Below are 15,906 nucleotides of genomic sequence, written 5' to 3' on the forward strand. Positions count from 1 at the left end.
AAACTCCTGAGTGACCTCATCCAGGAGACAGGCATGAGGTCAGGGCTGGCCTGCCTGGCTGGGAAGAGCCCTGCCTAAAAAGGAGAGGCTGTGCGGGGCCAGTCCAGGCCGAGCATCCGCTGGGACTCAGGCATGCCGAGAATGTCTTGGGGCAATAACTCTGCTCGACTTTGGAGTCTTTCCCCAAATATGGTGCGCAACTTCAGCCACCGAGGAGGGGGAGGGACGGTGATGTCACGGGCCGGAGGGCCGGAGCCTTTTAGCCCCTCTCCTGGGGCTGCGGAGTCCTGGCAGAGCAGCATCTCGGGAGCCTCGGAGCCAGCACAGCTGTAAGTGCCTCTCTCGCCCATTCGGCAGGGGCTGCCTTGCGGGTGCCTGCTCTGCTCCGGAAGGGCCACCTGGAAGAGTTCCTGAGGGGGGCAGAGCAGGGGGGAAGCCAAGGCTCTAGTGAAAAGCTGGGCTGGGGCCGGTCCATCCCGGAGGCTCCAAATGGAGCCTCTCCCCTGGCAGGAGAGCAGGGCCTGGAAAGGCAGGAGGAAGCTGCTGCCTCCGTAGGGTCCAGGGTGGGGCCCTTGGGGTCTGCCAAGGGGTCCCTGGGATGCGCTTAGACTTGCTGGCCAGGAGACGGGGCGTGTGGGATTCCCACAGGGCTGTGTGAGGAGCAGAGGCTATGAACGGAAGCCAGAGAAGGGGTGGCGTGGCAGGATTTACCAAGCGGCTGCTACCTCCCTGGCGTTTTCTCAATGTGCCCAGGCTGGGGCGTGGCGGCTGGAAGGGTCTGGAGTTTTGGCCCTGGACAGGGGGGAAGAAAGGCTGCAAAGCCTGGGTCGGCCAGGCCCAAGAGCAGCCAGACTGGGCGCACTGAGGATGGCAGGGGTGTGTTCCCCCTTCCTGCGCATGAAGGCATCTGTGCTGGCCAACACCTGCTTCCCCTCCACCCTGGCCTGGGTGTGGGAGCGGGTACACCCTGCCTGCTGCCGTGCAGCCCTTTGGGACTTCCGCCTCTTTGCCTGAAGCGAGGGCGAGGGGGCAGCTCCAGGAAGATTCTGGCCACCACTGGACCACTTGAGTGGGGCACAAGAGCGGCTGGAAGTACAAGATGGAAGATGGCCGGATCTTGGGACGGATCTGCCTCCTGTTTGTTGCTGCCAGATTAGGAAAAGGGGCAGTTGCCTGTGCAGAGGTTGGGGGGGCGGGGGAGTCATCCACCTGTGTCTTCTTCAGCTACCTGGCAAAGAATGGGGAGCTGACCAAACTCCTGGGTTTGAGCGGCAGACGAGCCCTTGTGAAGCCTAAGTGTGTGGGGGGGGGGGAGTCTGGGTGGAATGGTGTAAGAGGAAGTGGGCAGGAAGTTTTGTTTCCCTGTGGTCCCCCACTCTGCCTAACAGCCATGGGGAGGTCTGGGGGGAACAGATGGAAGCCTGTGCCTGAGTGGCCTCCCATTGTTTTGCCTTCCTTCCTCCCTCTCTCCTTTCCTTCCTTCCTTCCTTCCTTCCTTCCTTCCTTCCTTCCTTCCCTCCTGGTGTTTTTCGACCGCCGGCAGAGCAGCCCAGCTGCCTTAGTCTCCTCGCCTACTGCCTCCCCCAGACCCGTCCTGTGGACATGGCAAACAAGGGGCCTTCCTTTGGGCTGACCAGAGACGTCCAGACCAAGATCGAGAAGAAATACGACGATGAGCTGGAGGAGCGCCTAGTCCAGTGGGTGGTGGCCCAGTGTGGGAATGAGGTGGGGCGCCCCGAGCGAGGGAGGCTGGGCTTCCAAGTCTGGCTGAAGAACGGCATTGTGAGTATGGGGGCTCCTCGGCCGGCAGCCTGGGAGGACTTGGGGTGCCCTTGGAGGCCAGGCCCAACCCCGGCAGGAGTTGCAGGTGGTCTCCTCTCTTGGCAGATCCTCGGGAAGCTCATCAACAGCCTTTATCCCAGCGGCTCCAAGCCTGTGAAGATCCCGGATTCGCCCCCCACCATGGTCTTCAAGCAGATGGAGCAGATCTCCCACTTTCTGAAGGCAGCCGAGGATTACGGGGTGGTGAAGACAGATATGTTCCAGACGGTTGATCTCTATGAAGGTGGGGGGGGGGAGCTTGTGCCATTGCTCCAGAGCCAGAATTTGTGATCACCTCGTCCCAGAAAGATTGGGAGCCCATCTTCCAGAGTGGCCCTTTCATGTTCAGCAGAAACAGGGTGCCAAATTGCCCCCAGGTGGACCCCTTTCCTGGTCAGACTGGTGGCCAGGGGAGGGCTCCTTTCAAATGGGCAGCCTCAAAGGCCCCCTGGGGCACTCTCAGGGTGGGGTGTTCCCTGGCCAGGCCACACTCCCCCCCCCTTAGAGACACGCGGGGAATGCGGGGAGACCGTCCCAAGTGGGGCTCAGCCCAGCTCTGCTTTTCCCTCCAGCCAAGGACATGGCAGCCGTCCAGCGGACCATCATGGCCATGGGCAACCTGGCTGTGACCAAGAACGATGGGCATTACCAGGGGGACCCCTCGTGGTTCATGAAGTAAGTGGCGGTAGATGTGCCCAAGGGCCTGTTTCTCCCAGCAGCTAAACTGCTCCCTGTGGGGAGGCTCTACAGGCTGGTATCTTCTGTGCTTGTCTCTTTGTGGGAAGCAATTGCCCCCCTCGACCTCCAGTGGCAGAGGCTGCCTTCAGGGAAAGCAGAGCACAAGGGCTTGCCGGGGGGAGTACCCGATGCCCCAGGCTCCACCGTGAACCCCTTTTCCCTCCCCAGGAAGTCCCAGGAGAACAAGCGGGACTTCTCCGACAGCCAGCTGAAGGAGGGCAAGAATGTGATCGGCTTACAGATGGGCTCCAACAAAGGGGCATCGCAGGCAGGCATGACAGGCTATGGGCGACCCCGGCAGATCATCAGCTAAAGCTGCTGTGCTGCCCCCCCACCCCCAAGCCGGCCGGTCTTCCCGCTCTTGCTAACAGCCTGGCAAGCTCTGCCCCGCTGCTGCCACCGCCACCAGGGGTATCCGCAGGGAACGTCCCCACCGTGCCCCCTAAGCAGTTCCCGGAAGGGGCACCGTGCCCAAAGACTTGTGCTGCTGCTGCTGCGTAGCAACAGCCGGCCAGGCAGCCAACCTACTCCAGAGCCGCTGGCCTCTGCATGCTGCCCGCTTCACCCACCCGCCCGCCCGCCGCGCACCCTCCTGGCCTGCTTTGGCCCTGGCACGCATCCTGGGGCCGCCGGAAGGCTTCGCCCAACTGCAGAACCGAACTTGGCTGAAGTTGCCCAAGGAGCCTCTCTCGACAAAGTCTGCCAGGGGCACAGAACGAAGCTACTGTTTTGTACTTTTTTGGGGTTATTCATTAGATTAAAAACTGAATCTTTTAGTTTCCTTGGCTACGATTTGAGTTTCTTCTCCGCGTGGTAAACCAGGACGAAGGCTGCTCAGCAGAGGAAGGGACATGGCCAGGCCAGGGCCAGTCCTCGTGCCCCCATTTGGGCCAGGCCAGGAAGCTGGGGGTGGGGTGGGGGCTGAGCCAGAGACGGCCCAAAGTTCCTGTTGAGTGAGTTCCCCTTTTCCAGCCGTCTCAGGAGGATTGGGGGGCGGGGGGGACCAGGGCTGCTCCATCCGCCTCCTGGTGCACAGAGAGAGCAGCAGACCTGGAGTTTCAACAACCGTTTATTTTGGAAAAGTGCAAAAGAATTCTGGCTGCTGCTCATCCAAAGCCAGAGAAATCAAAATACGTCGTCCAGCTTGAGGGTGACCTTGGGAGAGGAAGCCAAGTCTCCAGAAAGACTCACGGGGTGGAAGGGTCCCAGGAGTCTGAGTGGAAGAACCAACTTGGTGCCTTCCGAGCCCCTCGGGCAAGCGCAGGAGCCGTGGCAGAATCTGGGGCTGACTCCAGGCAGGGGGCACAGCCAGTCGGCGCAGAGTGCAAGATAAGGCAGCGGGTTGGCAGAACCAGGACCTGCCAGGCTGTGGGGCGAGGAGAGGAGCTCTGGGTGCGGCATGAGCCCACGGCCACAGCCCCCTTCTGGCCAGCAGCAGCCCCTCTCCTCCGCAGGCCACAGTCTCTCGTCCTTGGGCTGGACTGGTCTCGTTGCCCCTGCGCTGCCCAGGAATCCTCTAAGGCCCTCTTTGGGGGCAAAGAGGGGACGGGCACAGCCAGGACAGCCAGAGAAAAGCCAAGCTGCTTCTCGGAGAGCTGTTGGGGCAAGAGAGGTCTCTTGGCTGATCCCCGAAGCACAGAGCAGAGGGAGGCAGCACTAGCATGCGCAGCAAGCCACAACCGAGGTAGACTGCTCCTGCTCCAGGAGGTTTAGTAATCCTCTCCCCAGTGAGGGTCTTGAGATCCCCAGCCCTCCTCCATGTCTCGCAGGCCCGGGGACGGTTGCTGGGCTCCAGCCTCGGCTTCCTTGCACAGGGGCACCGTGTCCTCCATCAGACCTCCTCCTTCCGAGCTCTTGGAGGCCCGGTGGCTGCGGGCTGGGAGGTCAAAGGCCCCGTTGTCGCAGGTCAGGAACACTTCCAGCATGTAGTAGAAGGTCCAGAAGACGGCAAAGCACCCGAGCAGCATCAGGGTCTGGAGAAGGGAGCGGCAGGGGCTCAGGCAAAGCACCTCCGAGTGGGCAGCGCTGTAGGGCAGCCGCAATTTCTGGGGGGATCAAGACCCCCCCCCAAAGTGGCAACCCCTCGGGGGCTCCCTCCCCCGCCCAGCGCAAAAGGTCTCACCTTGAGGGTGTTGGCAGTGAGGGTGTAGGGCTGCTGCTCAGGGATCCGGAGGCCCGGGGGGCAAGGCAAGGCAAAGTCCCCATTCAGGAACTGGCCGCTCATCGCCTTCTCCAGCAGCCTGCAGGGGGAGAGGGGCCTGCTGGTCACCGCAGGGACAATGGGCCCCCTGCCCCCTCTGCTACTTGCCCCAAGATGTCTTCCCCCCCACCACCACCCCGGAAGTACCACGTTCAGCATGTCACACGAGAGGAGAAGCCTCGTGGCACGCCAGCTGTGCAAAAGGAAGCTGCTGGAGGGCAACTGCCGAGAACGGGTCCTTCCTTGGTGGCCCAGGCGTTGCAAAGCTGGTGCTGGGCCTGGAGAGCTGCAAGGCCAGCTGCTTTCCCCTCCATGCTGTACACTCCCCACCCCCCACCCCCACCTCCGAGGGTCTCAGCATGCCTGTGGAAGCTGTCCCCCCCCGCAGGCCCTCCTGCTGCAAAGTCTTTCTGCCGTCGGCTCCTCTCACCTCTGCCGCTCCTGGATCTGAGCAGGGGTCCACGATGAGCCGTAGAGGGTCAGCTGCCACTGGTCCAGCCTGCCTGCTCTCAGCGTTTCATCGCCTGAAGAAGACGCGGGTCACAAAGCGTGGAGGGGGAGGGAGCCCTGCTTCCCCACTGCTCAGGGGGAGAGGTAGAAACTCACCCACGTCACGGATGGTCAGCCGGTAGGTGCCCTGGGCCTCCTCGCCCCAGCAGCGCACAGTGGAGAAGGTCCAGTCCACAAAGCCAGTGGGGTCTCTGCAGGGGAGGCAGAGAAGCTGTGGGGAGGGGGCTTCTCTCCTTGGCCCCCGTGTTGGGCCTTGAATGTCCAGCAAGGCCTTCCCTGGCGCTGCCCTCTGACCCCACAGGGCCCCCTTTCACTCCTGCCCCCGAGAAGCAGGGCACTCACGAATCCATGCTGCGCGCTGTCCCAACCAGGGAGTCCATGCCGCTGGGACAAAGGAGGTGGATCTCCAGATTGCCACGGCGCGGGTGGGTGATGCTCACTGTCACAGCCACGTGCTCCAGCGTCTTCAACCCTGACGGCTCCAGGTCGGCTCTGGTCACTAAGGGAGGGGGGGGGAGAAACGTCCCAAATGCGGGGTCTGCAAAGGTCTCCCAACCCAGAGGCCTTCCGAAGGCCCCGGGAAGGGCCAAGAGGACCCAGCAATGCAGGCAGCATTCAGAACAGGCGCTTCTCTCCCACCACTCGCAGCCCTTGCCACAGACCCCTCCCCAAGAGCCCCTAGGAGAGGCGTGTTTAATGAAGGGCAGGATAAATTCACGGGGACGGGCCGAGCCCTCGGCAGCTGCTGAGAAGCAACCCAGGAGAAGCAGCGCTGCCGTCCAGGGTATCTGCGGCCTTCGGACCAGGTTGGATTCACCCCGACTGGCTGGCTGCTGGCAGGAACTCTTCCCCCCGTTCCTTTCAGACCCCCCCTCCCCCCAGCAGAGGACGGGGTTGCTGTGTTTTGCAGCATTGAAGCTTGGGGCATCCCTCTCCTCCCCCCCCCACCCCCCCACCAGCTGGAGTTCCTCCCCCCAGGACCGAGCCTGACCCCTTCTCCAAGGTCTGGCATTTCCCAGCCCTCTTGCCTCAATGATTCCTAGCAGGGGAAAGTCTCCCCGGACAGCAAGGCCTGTGTGGAAGCTGGGAAGACGCTCGCTGTCCATCTGGACTCAGCTCCCACAGGCAGAGGGGAGCCGGACCCCCAACCCTGGCCAAAGAGACAGTGGCCTCTTTGGGGTGAGCAGAGGGTTGGCTGGCTTCTCCCCTCCAGCCCAGCCCCCTCGCAGGTGGGGGCTTTCCTTGCCTGCCGGGGAGGCCACTGGGTTCCCAGGCGCCTCTGGTGCCAACCAGATGCCAAGCCAGTTGCAGGAGGGACCCGCAGAACTGTCAGGGAGCCCACCAGGCAAGGGAAGTCCTGGGCTCAGCCGGAAGAAAGGCGTGGACGGAGCGTGGCCAAACAGAAGCTGCAACATTGCCTAAAATGGAGAGCAAGCTGCAGCCCTGGGCGCCGGCCACCTCCGCTGGCAGGGCTGAGCACTTCGGCTCCTTTGGGTCCTTGCCCTGGGTCTGCCTGCCTGCCTCTTCTGCTCCAGGCAGAGGCCAGCCCTCCTCCAGTGAAACGGGTGGGGGTGAGGCCCGATTCCCAAGCTGCCCCCCCCCAGCACAGACCGTTCCAGGTGGCTTCCAACTGCCCCGGGTCCAGGGGGATGGCTCTCCTCTCCTTCAGAAGGGGGCTGACGTAGGAGGCCAGGTAAGGGACAGACTCCCAGACCTGCCAGAGGAGGAAGAGAGGATTCGGCTTTCCTGGCGCCACCAAGGCAGCCCTAGCCCACCCCTAGCCTTGGCAGACCAGCCCTCACGCCCACATTAAAGCAGCCCAGGCAAAAACCGGCTGCCCGTCTTCCAGAGCACCTGAAGGGCGAGGCTGCCTTCTTCCCTGCCAGCTATGGTCTCAGGGAGGCACTCCTGAACCTTTTCCTGGGAGGGTTCAAGCCAGACAGAAGGACCAACCCCCCCCCCCCAAAAATACAGCCCTGAAGCCCGGTGGAGGCGGGGGGCACCTTGGCTGCGTTGACCAACCGCCAGGCATTCAGCAGTCCGAAGCCGTGCTGGTGACTGTGGCTTAGCCCAGCCTGGTTGATGTCCCAGTGGGCACGATGGTCTTCGTACTGTGGAAGGAGGCAGTGGGAGAGCCGGTCAAGGCAAGGTGAGGCCCCGCGGCCCTGATCGTGTGGCCGGAGAAGACCCCGGATGGAAGGGCCATCCTTTCTGGCTGGGACCCCCGCTTCACAGGTTCAGAAGGCATGCTTGGCACAAGCCCATGGTGGCAGGGCAGGGAGAAGCAGGCTGGGCTGTGCCAAGGGTCGGCACTGGGTGCCACGGAGGGGGGGGGCTGGGGCCTAGCTGGCAATGCACCTCAAAGACGAGAGTGGCCTCCAGTAGTGTGGAGGAAAAGGGCGGGTCCTCCTTTGAGGCAGGCCAGGAGAGAAGCAGCGGGGCACCCTTATTAAAAGGCCCCACAGAGACGGGAGGGAAGCTCTGGTCCATAGAAAGCCAGCCAGCTCAGGTGCCAATGGCTAGCTGGAGGGGGGGAGGGGCTCCATGGGCCTGGCTCACCTTAGTGGCTGTGAAGACAATGATGTGCTGGACATCCCTCCAGGTGAGGCAAGGACGCACCTGCAGCATGAGGGCAATCAGTCCGGCAGCCAAGGGGGCTGCAGCAGAGGTGCCCGTGTGCCCTTCTGTGCAGCCCGTTCCCCGCTGCAAATCCCAGTCGGTTGTTGCCTGCAGAGAGACGGGAACTCTGTCTGAGGAGCCGGCTGGGAAGAGGCGCCAGAGGGAAGTCTCTCCCGGGGGACCCCTGACTCCCAAGTGGGGGGGGGCAGCTCCAGCCAGGTGCTGAAGGATGCACAAGGAGGACACCCTTGGGAGGGGGGGGGCTCCTGGCCCTCCTCCCCCACGCAAAACCTCTAGAGGCATCCTGGAGTCCTTGCTGGGATGGGATCTGGGCTGCTTCCACGCAGGACTAATCATTTCAGAATCCGGCAGGACTCTGCCCGGCCCAGCAGAGCCCACAGAGCCCCCCTCTACGCCCAGCGGGGCGGGTGGGGAGCGCTCAGTCTGCCTGTTTGGGGGGCTCCCTTCTTCCTCCCCCGCCAAGAGCGCTGAGCTAACTGAGGATCCGTCCCTTCGGTCAGCTGCTAACAGGGATCCTGCAAATCCACCTTCAGACAAGCCCTACCGGGAAACAGCAGCCAAGAAGAAACGGGAGAAATTCTTCCCGTTAAGGAAACATCGGCACCCTGAGGGGTCTGGCAGAAAAACCAGCCTTGCCAGGCCAGTCGCTGGCCCCGGGAGGACCGTGACTGGGGCCTGAGGGACGGGCAGAGGGGCAGCGTGGGAGCCCCTGGCCTCGGCTGCCTCCTCCTCCTGCTTGGCTGCCCTGTGGAACCAGGGCCCTGTCCGGCATTTGGCCAAGCGTTCCCCACAGAAGCCAGCAGGATGGGGTCCCTGCAACGGGGCAGCGGCAAGAGGGGACAGGCAGTGGCGAAATCCCAAAATTTTCCCTGCCGGTTCTGTGGCCGTGGCTTGGTGGGCATGGCTCAGTGGTCATGGGAATGGGTGGGCGTGGCTCGGTGATCATATGAATGGGTGGGCATGGCTTGGTGGTCATGGGAATGGGTGGGTGTGGCCAACTTGACGTCACTGTTAGAGCCAGGAGATGTCATGGATTGCGTAAAATGTGGTGAAACTCACTTAACGCTCTTGCTTAGCAATCAAAATTTTGGCTCAATTATGGTCATAAGTCAAGGACTATCTCTGCCTTCTACTGCATGGCAGCCTTGTCCTAGTCAACTCCTCCTCCTTTCTGGCAATTTTCCTTTCTGTTAAGAGGCTCCAAAATAACCCAGACCATGTAAGGTTTCCTGCTGCAGCAGGGGCTGGGACTAGATGACCTCCAAGACCCCTTCCAGCCCTATATTGCTGTGCTGTTTCAAAGCATCTTCTGAAGCCACGTCTAATGTCAGGGTTTGTGGTGCTTCCTTCCTCTTCTTTCTTTCTCCTTTTTCTTTCTTTGTCTCTCTCTCTCCCTTCCCCCTTCTTTCCTTCTTTCTTTCTCTCTCTCTCCCTTCCTTTCTCTTTCTTGTCTCTCTCTCCCTTCCTCTTCCTTCCTTCCTTCCTCTCTTCTTTGTCTCTCTCTCTCTCCCTTCCTCTTTGTCTTTCTTTCTCTTTCATTCTTTGTCTTTTCTTTCTTTCCTTTCTTGTCCCTCCCTTCCTCTTTTGTTCTTTCTTCTCTCTCTCTCTCTCACACACACACACACACACACGGTCTGAGCAGCAGCGGCAGCGGGAGAAGGAAGAGAGCGAGCGGCGGTGGTGCTCTGGGAGGGCAGGCAGCCTGGAAGCGGAGGCTCCCCCATCATGGGCTGGATGTGGGCAGCGGGACCAGAGGTGGAGGGGAAGGCAAGAGGGTGGCAGTCGCCCAAAGGCCCCACGGAAGACGAGCGTGCCAGGCCCAAAAGACCAGCGAGCCTCACCATGTCCCCCCGAGGCGGCTCTTCTTCGGCTGATCGCAGCAGCTCTCCCTCCCCCACCGCCAGCGTCGGCCTTGCCTTCTACATCTCCCACAGGCCTCTGCCAGCGTGTTCAGCATGCCCATCCCAACGAAGCCAGCCCGCCCATGCGCACTGCAACGGAGCAGCAGTTTCAGCCCCGGCGACGGCGGTGGAAGACGCGAGCGGCCCCTCTCAGCCTCAGTGTAGTGGCTGCATCTCCCCCAAGGGAGGAGCCAAGCCAGGCCAGAAGCGGCGCATCTCCCGTCATGGGCTGGGCACCGACCTCGGAAGGCAAGCGGGCGTGAGGGACCGCCGGGAAGGCCGCGTGGAAGGCAGGCAAGCATGGCAGGGCTGCAGGGAAAGGAGTAGGCTGCTAGCTCCCTTCCCCACGGCCGGGCGGGCTTGACATGGGTCTGGCCAAGGGGACACCGGGAAGGCCGCATGGAAGGCAGGGAAGGCAGGGAAGCATGGCAGGGCTGCGGGCCACGGGGCAGTAGGGAAGGCAGGCTGGGACAGTGAGGGAGGGCAGGGGCAGCTAGCTAGGCCGTGACTTGCAGGCTTATCTGGCAGGCAGATTAGGGCCGCTCAGTTGGGGCGCAGCACTTCAGACAGGCAAGCTGCAGAGCAGAGACTGGGCGGGGCGGGGTGAGCAAGCAGTGACCGGTTTGGGGACATGGCCAGCCAGTGGTCGCTACCAGTTCGGTGACCCAGGCCAAATGTCCACTACCGATTCGCCCGAACCGGTCGGATATCACCCCTGGGACATGGACTGCCCAAAGGAAAAGCTGCAGTTGCTGCAGCAAAAGACACAGGCACAAAGGACCCCAGAAAAGAGGGGGCTCTTTTTCCTCCAGGGCCTCTGGCCGGCCTAAAGGAGCGTCCAAGGGGAGAGCCCGGTGCCAGGGCCCTTGCCAACAAAGGGGCAAGGGGTCTCCACAGGGACTTTCTCTGCCCATGGCTGGCGAGAGGGAAGATGTAAGTCAGGAGGGTTCTGGAAGAAAGGAGCACCCCCAGAACAGCCCATCTGGAAATGGCCAGCAGGACCCTGGGAAATCTTCCTTGGCATCCAAAAGGAGACAAAGCCCCCCCTTGTGCCCCCCCCAGCACTGAGAGAGGATGGGCAAAGGCTGGGGCTCAAGTGGGCTCTACTCACAATGCTTCTCATCAACTTGTCGCCTCCACTGAAGGTCACAGCCAGCATGGAGGCGCACTCCTCCGCGTAGAACGGCTTGTAACCCATCTCATCCACGGCGCCTGGGGAACAGAGAGCAGAGACCCCAAGCGGGGACTGGCACTTGCTTGGGGACTGCAAGAACCAACTGGATTCCTTCCGCCTGGCCTTGCTGGCGCTTTCCCCAGAGGACCAGCATTGCTAGCCAAGGTGGTCTTGCCATGGGGCAGAGCTCCCCAGGGTCCATATGCCTCCCTTGCAGCCAGCAGCCTGGCCTCCTTTTCTGTGGCTGCAGAGTGAAGCCCACACCCCTTTGGGAGAGCCCAGAGATCCACAGCTTGAAGGAAGGAAGGAAGGAAGGAAGGAAGGAAGGAAGGAAGGAAGGAAGGAAGGAAGGAAGGAAGCCTTTGACGGCCACGAATCCAACTCTGGGTGGGAAGAATGTTACCCACCCACCCCCGAATGGCAGCTGCTTGGCCTCTTCCCGAGCAGCTCCCAGGCAGTTTTTCCAGGCCTGCTGCAATTTCCCTACAGGCTGGCAATGCTGCTCCCTTCCCAGCCTCTCGCTTGGACAACAGGTCTCCCAGCTTCAGCCTGGCAATGAATCTCTCCTGGCCAGACGGACGAGGCAGATGGGCAACATCAGGCCGGCTGGGTCGGGACTCTCTCTCTCTAGCAGGGAAATGACCACTCAGCCCCTTTTGTTCTGTCCAATCATGCCGGATGTCAGACCAGCAGCTCCAAGGGGCAGAGCTCCTGCCTCAGGCGCTTTGTGCCCCCCCCCACGCCATGCTACCTCCCCCCCCACCCTCAAAGGCCCTTCGCCATCACTCTAGGGACGGCAAAGGGCCACCTAGGCACACTTGGCCTCCGCCAGTGGCCCCCAACCTTTTGGGCACCAGGGACCAGTTCTGTGCAGAGAACTTTTGCCGCAGACTGGAGGGGGCCTGGTTTCGCTTGCTGTCTGCCTTCTGCAGATGGAGCTTTGCTTGTTTGTGCAGAGACCATTTTTGGGGCTGCCAAGGACCGGGGGTTGGGGACTCCTGGCCTACGCCATTCCCCTGAATTCTGCCTCAGCTCCAGACCGGGATTTGCACGAGGGAAAAGGGGAAACACGGCTGAAACCGCTCAGAGAAACCTCTCAAAGAAACCCCGGCAGATCTTGGGAGGAGAACCTAGAAACCGTTCTGCGTCTCGAATGGCACAGGATGCAAACAGCTCCCCAACCAACCATCAGGGCACCTGGGCCTCCCCCACGGCCAGGCGGGAGACAACCCAGACTGAGGAAGGCGAAAGCACAGCGACCCCAGCACTCGCTGAGCCATTACCAATGGTGACTGTGTAGATGGAGTTGGCGTAGCCATCATAGTTGCAATTGTCGTTGTGATGGCCCCCATTGCCACTGGCCACCACGAAGATGCTGCCAAAGCCCCTCCGGCCAGCAATCACACCATGCTGCAGGGCGGCCTGTGGAGGACAAACGCTTCAGGAGGGCCCCCCCCGCAAGCCCCCCCCCCCGCTTCCTGGCCCTGCAGAAACTGTGCAGCCCCTTCTGCCCAGGTGACAGCCTGGCAAACTCATTAGCCACCTGGCCCTGCAGATGCCAGGGCACCACCGTGCCAACCCGGGCCTGTGCTCTGCCTCCCTGAAGGCCCTAACCCTAACCCTAACCCCCCCCTCCTACATTCCTTCTTACCTTTCCAAGCTGATGGGGGCCATCCACCGTTTTGCCATCGTCGTCTGGGCCCCAGCTGCAAAGGAAGAGGCAGAGAAGGACGTTTAAAGGCACAAGGAGAGCAATGGCTGGGATTCAGCACGGGCTCCCTGCCCCCACCCCCGAAAGAAGAGGGCAAGGGTCCTTTGAGTGAGCCAGGGCTGAGCTGGAGTTTGCTTTCCTTTGAGGTCTGCAGAGCGCAAGGGAGCCTCTCTGGGTGGCCCCCTCTCTCAGCTCAGCCCACCACACAGGCCTGCTGTGGAGAGGAAAGGTGGAGGAGAAAAGAGGCGTGGTCCCTGCCTGGAGTTAGTTATAACACAATAACGAAGGCAGGACCAAAATAGATACACAAACAGTTTGCAAGGCAATTCCTACAAACCTGCAACTATAGATGTCGTTGATCTGATAGTGCTTGTTGAAGGCAACGGCCTCCAGGCTGTCTGTGAGGGGCCCATCCAGCACGCGGATCCCTGCGGGGCAAGAGGCTGCAGGTGATTCCACCTGCATAGGGGCGGGAGGGAGGGGGCGGGGTATGTGTGGCCCAAAGCCAAGGAGTGTGAAAGGCCAAGGAGGCCCTCCAGCAAAGGCTTCTGTTCTCTCCATTGTTACCGGGGCTCTTCCGTCCCCCCAAAACATGCAATGGGAGCACAGAACTTTTTAGGGCATGAATGAACAACTCCTAGTAAAAATCCAGAGGACTGGAGAAAAGCTGTTTTGCTTAATTTTAGTTAAAATCAAATACCTTGCAAACTGTTAAGTCTCCAGTTCTGGACTGAATAATTCTCCCCTTTGGCAGCTCTAAAAATCACCACTTCCGGGGTGGGCGGGGCTGGGCTTCTCAGGAACTGAAGCTCACCATCACCTGGTTTCTAACCTGCCACTGAGAGGCTACAATCCTTGACTCACTGGCTAATTTACCTGGCCCCAAAGACAGTGCCAAGGAAGGAAGTGCCACCTGGGAGGGAACGAATGCTGCTTCTTGTGGGCCTCCATGGGCGGGGGGGCTCTCTTTGAAAGACCGGAGAGTGTGAAACACAGCATTAAATGTTTTAATTGCAACCTGTAGAACTTCTGGTTATTCCGAGAGTTCACATACGTGGCCTTGCAACCTCGACAGCCGTTCTCTGTGGCTTCCCTGCACAGTGCAAGCGAGGAAGCTCCTCTGCCCCCCTTCTTGGGCTTCCTCTCTCCTGCCCTGCCAGCCTTGCCAGGGTGACCAGACCGGAGACAGGCCAGATGAGCTGAGCTAAGGCTGCACTGACAGAATCAATGCAGTCTTGAAAGTACCAGTTTCCTTTAGAGCCTGAGAGCTGAAGGGGGCTGAGCCTTTTTCTCTGCCCTTTGTGCAGCTGGGGGCTACTCCCTCTCTTACCCCACTGTTCCCTCGGCAGCCTCTCCTTCCTGTCTCCCCAGGTCATTCCAGGCATCCCTCAATACCTGACCCTCTCCCCTGCAGAACTGGGCGGGAGCAGCACCTGCAATCCGGCTCCCAAAGGCAACGCCCACTGCGCAGAAGCTGTTATTGGAGACGGCTGCAATTTCCCCGGCACAGCGGGTCCCGTGGTGGTTGCCGTTCTCCTCGTCCGGGTGGGGCATGGGGTCAGGGTCATTGGAGTTCAAATCATAGCTGCCTTCTGGGCTCTGGGAGGGAGAGAGAGCAGCCTGAGACCCCTCCTCTCCTTGGCCCATCAGGGGGAAGCCAGCCCATTCCTGCCTATGGCCTTCAAGCCCCAAGGGACTCCCAGCCGACCTGGTCCAACCACAACCCATCAAATCCTCCTCCAAAGGGCATGAAACAGCCGTCCCACCCTGGGGCCGGGCCTTCTGAGAGGAAAGCTAGCAGGGTGGGAAACAGGCCCCCGTCCCACTGCTTCACCCACCTCCACCAAGAGGCTCAACAGTTGTAGGGAGGGGAGACCTTCTGGGGAGGCTGCAGCAACCCCACCCCCCAGGCCTGAGACAGCTGCCTTCTGAACCTGTTGGGAGCCCAGCTTCCTTTGTCCCCCCCCCATTCCTCACCTGAAAAGGGCCCCAAAACCCAGCCCAGACTGCCCCTCCTCTGCCAGGCCCAGAGGAAAACACTGCCGCCCCTTGGACGTGAACTGTGCCAAGGGGGGGGGGCAAGACTCACGTAGTTGGGCTGGATGTCCTTGATGGTGTGTTCAACCCCATCATCCACCACCACCACCGTCACCCCCTGGCCTGTCACATTCCGCTCCCACACGCCTGTCACGTTGATGTCCATGCCGGGGCTCTTGCGGTTGTCCTGCTTGCGAGAGAGGAAGGGTGGCCAGCAAGGGGGCAGCAGCCCCAGAGCCTCCGCGGCGGTGGCGGGTGGGGGGGGGAGCCACAGTGGCGCCTGCCCCCCATGGGTGGACTCTGCTCCGGGGCAGACAGGGGCCGAGGGAGGGGGCTGCCCAGGAGGAAGGAGCGGGGCAGGGCGCAGCCTTGGGGGCTTACCAGGTGCCACTGCTGGGGGAACTTGGGGTCGTTGAAGTGCAGGGCGCGCTTGGAGCGCTTGAGCAGCCGCTGCGCCGCGTGCCAGCCCACGCCCGCGTGCCCCGCGAACAGCGCCTCGGCCGCCTTCCGCAGCCCTCCGGGGGCCCGGTCGGAGGCGCCGGCGGGCCGGTAGGCCAGCAGGTAGTGGCCCTTCAGCTCGCCGATCCGGCCCACGTTGACCAGGCGGGCCTCCCGGGCCAAGTCATCGGCCAGCCGGTCCAGCTCCTCCTCGGGGCCCGTCAGGCGCACGGCCCACGCCAGGCTCTCCGGGCAGCGGCCAGCCGAGCAAGCCCAAGCCCCCGCCCGCTGCTCCGGAGCCCCCGAGGCGCCCCAGCCGGCCAGCACCAGCAGCAGCAGCAGCGGCAGCAGCAGCGCCCGGGCAGGGCATTGGCGAGCGTCCCCGGCGGCCTCCATCACCGATCGCCATGGCCGGACAGCATCGGACCAGCGGCTGCCGGGGGAGGGGGGGAGAGAGGGGGGAGGGGGGCGTGAGGGGGGCTGGTCCCGGCTGCGCTCTGGGCGCTCTGGGCGGCCCGCGACCCTCCCCGCCCCCTTGCCCGGACAGCGCCGGGGTCCTAAAGGCCGCCCACCCGGAAGCGCCCGCCCGCCCTGCCGAGACGCACCCACCGCGCGAACCTGGCTGGAGTGGAGGGCGGGGCAGGGGAGGGGTGTACGTCACGTCCGGTGCCCGCTGGGCCCCGCCCTCCCTGCTGGACGGGAGGGGCGGGGCAGGCAGACACAGGGACGCTCCTCC

The 15,906-nt window shown here is 62.1% G+C and overlaps 2 protein-coding genes across 4 annotated transcripts; one reads left to right on the forward strand and one right to left on the reverse strand.

The window, feature by feature from the left end:
• Positions 1 to 213: 213 nt before the first annotated feature.
• Positions 214 to 3,338, forward strand: TAGLN (transgelin). Of its 2 annotated transcripts, none has more exons than XM_034425212.3 (5): positions 214 to 329; positions 1,544 to 1,782; positions 1,888 to 2,065; positions 2,394 to 2,496; positions 2,728 to 3,338. In XM_034425212.3, exons 2-5 carry the CDS (start codon positions 1,603 to 1,605, stop codon positions 2,870 to 2,872), a joined length of 606 nt encoding a protein of 201 aa, XP_034281103.1. In that variant the 5' UTR covers positions 214 to 329; positions 1,544 to 1,602; the 3' UTR covers positions 2,873 to 3,338. The 2 variants fall into 2 exon arrangements, with proteins under 2 accessions (XP_034281103.1, XP_087732130.1); XM_087876004.1 differs by lacking the exon at positions 214 to 329 and adding an exon at positions 962 to 1,165 and having other exon boundaries at positions 1,546 to 1,782.
• Positions 3,339 to 3,610: 272 nt separating this feature from the next.
• Positions 3,611 to 15,854, reverse strand: PCSK7 (proprotein convertase subtilisin/kexin type 7). 2 transcript variants are annotated; one of them, XM_034425203.3, is made up of 16 exons: positions 15,776 to 15,854; positions 15,114 to 15,603; positions 14,785 to 14,919; positions 14,129 to 14,294; positions 13,033 to 13,123; positions 12,636 to 12,690; positions 12,268 to 12,406; positions 10,922 to 11,022; positions 7,829 to 7,996; positions 7,273 to 7,380; positions 6,881 to 6,983; positions 5,612 to 5,768; positions 5,366 to 5,460; positions 5,190 to 5,283; positions 4,682 to 4,799; positions 3,611 to 4,532 (listed from the first exon to the last, which is right to left on the reverse strand). In XM_034425203.3, the coding sequence occupies exons 2-16, from the start codon at positions 15,564 to 15,566 to the stop codon at positions 4,269 to 4,271; spliced, it is 2,247 nt and encodes a 748-aa protein (XP_034281094.2). In that variant the 5' UTR covers positions 15,567 to 15,603; positions 15,776 to 15,854; the 3' UTR covers positions 3,611 to 4,268. The 2 variants fall into 2 exon arrangements, with proteins under 2 accessions (XP_034281094.2, XP_087732125.1); XM_087875999.1 differs by having other exon boundaries at positions 15,780 to 15,801.
• Between the last annotated feature and the right edge of the window lie 52 nt (positions 15,855 to 15,906).

The sequence above is a fragment of the Pantherophis guttatus genome, chromosome 9 (genome assembly GCF_059756535.1).
Source record: "Pantherophis guttatus breed Tessera chromosome 9, ASM5975653v1, whole genome shotgun sequence".
Lineage (NCBI taxonomy): Eukaryota > Metazoa > Chordata > Lepidosauria > Squamata > Colubridae > Pantherophis > Pantherophis guttatus.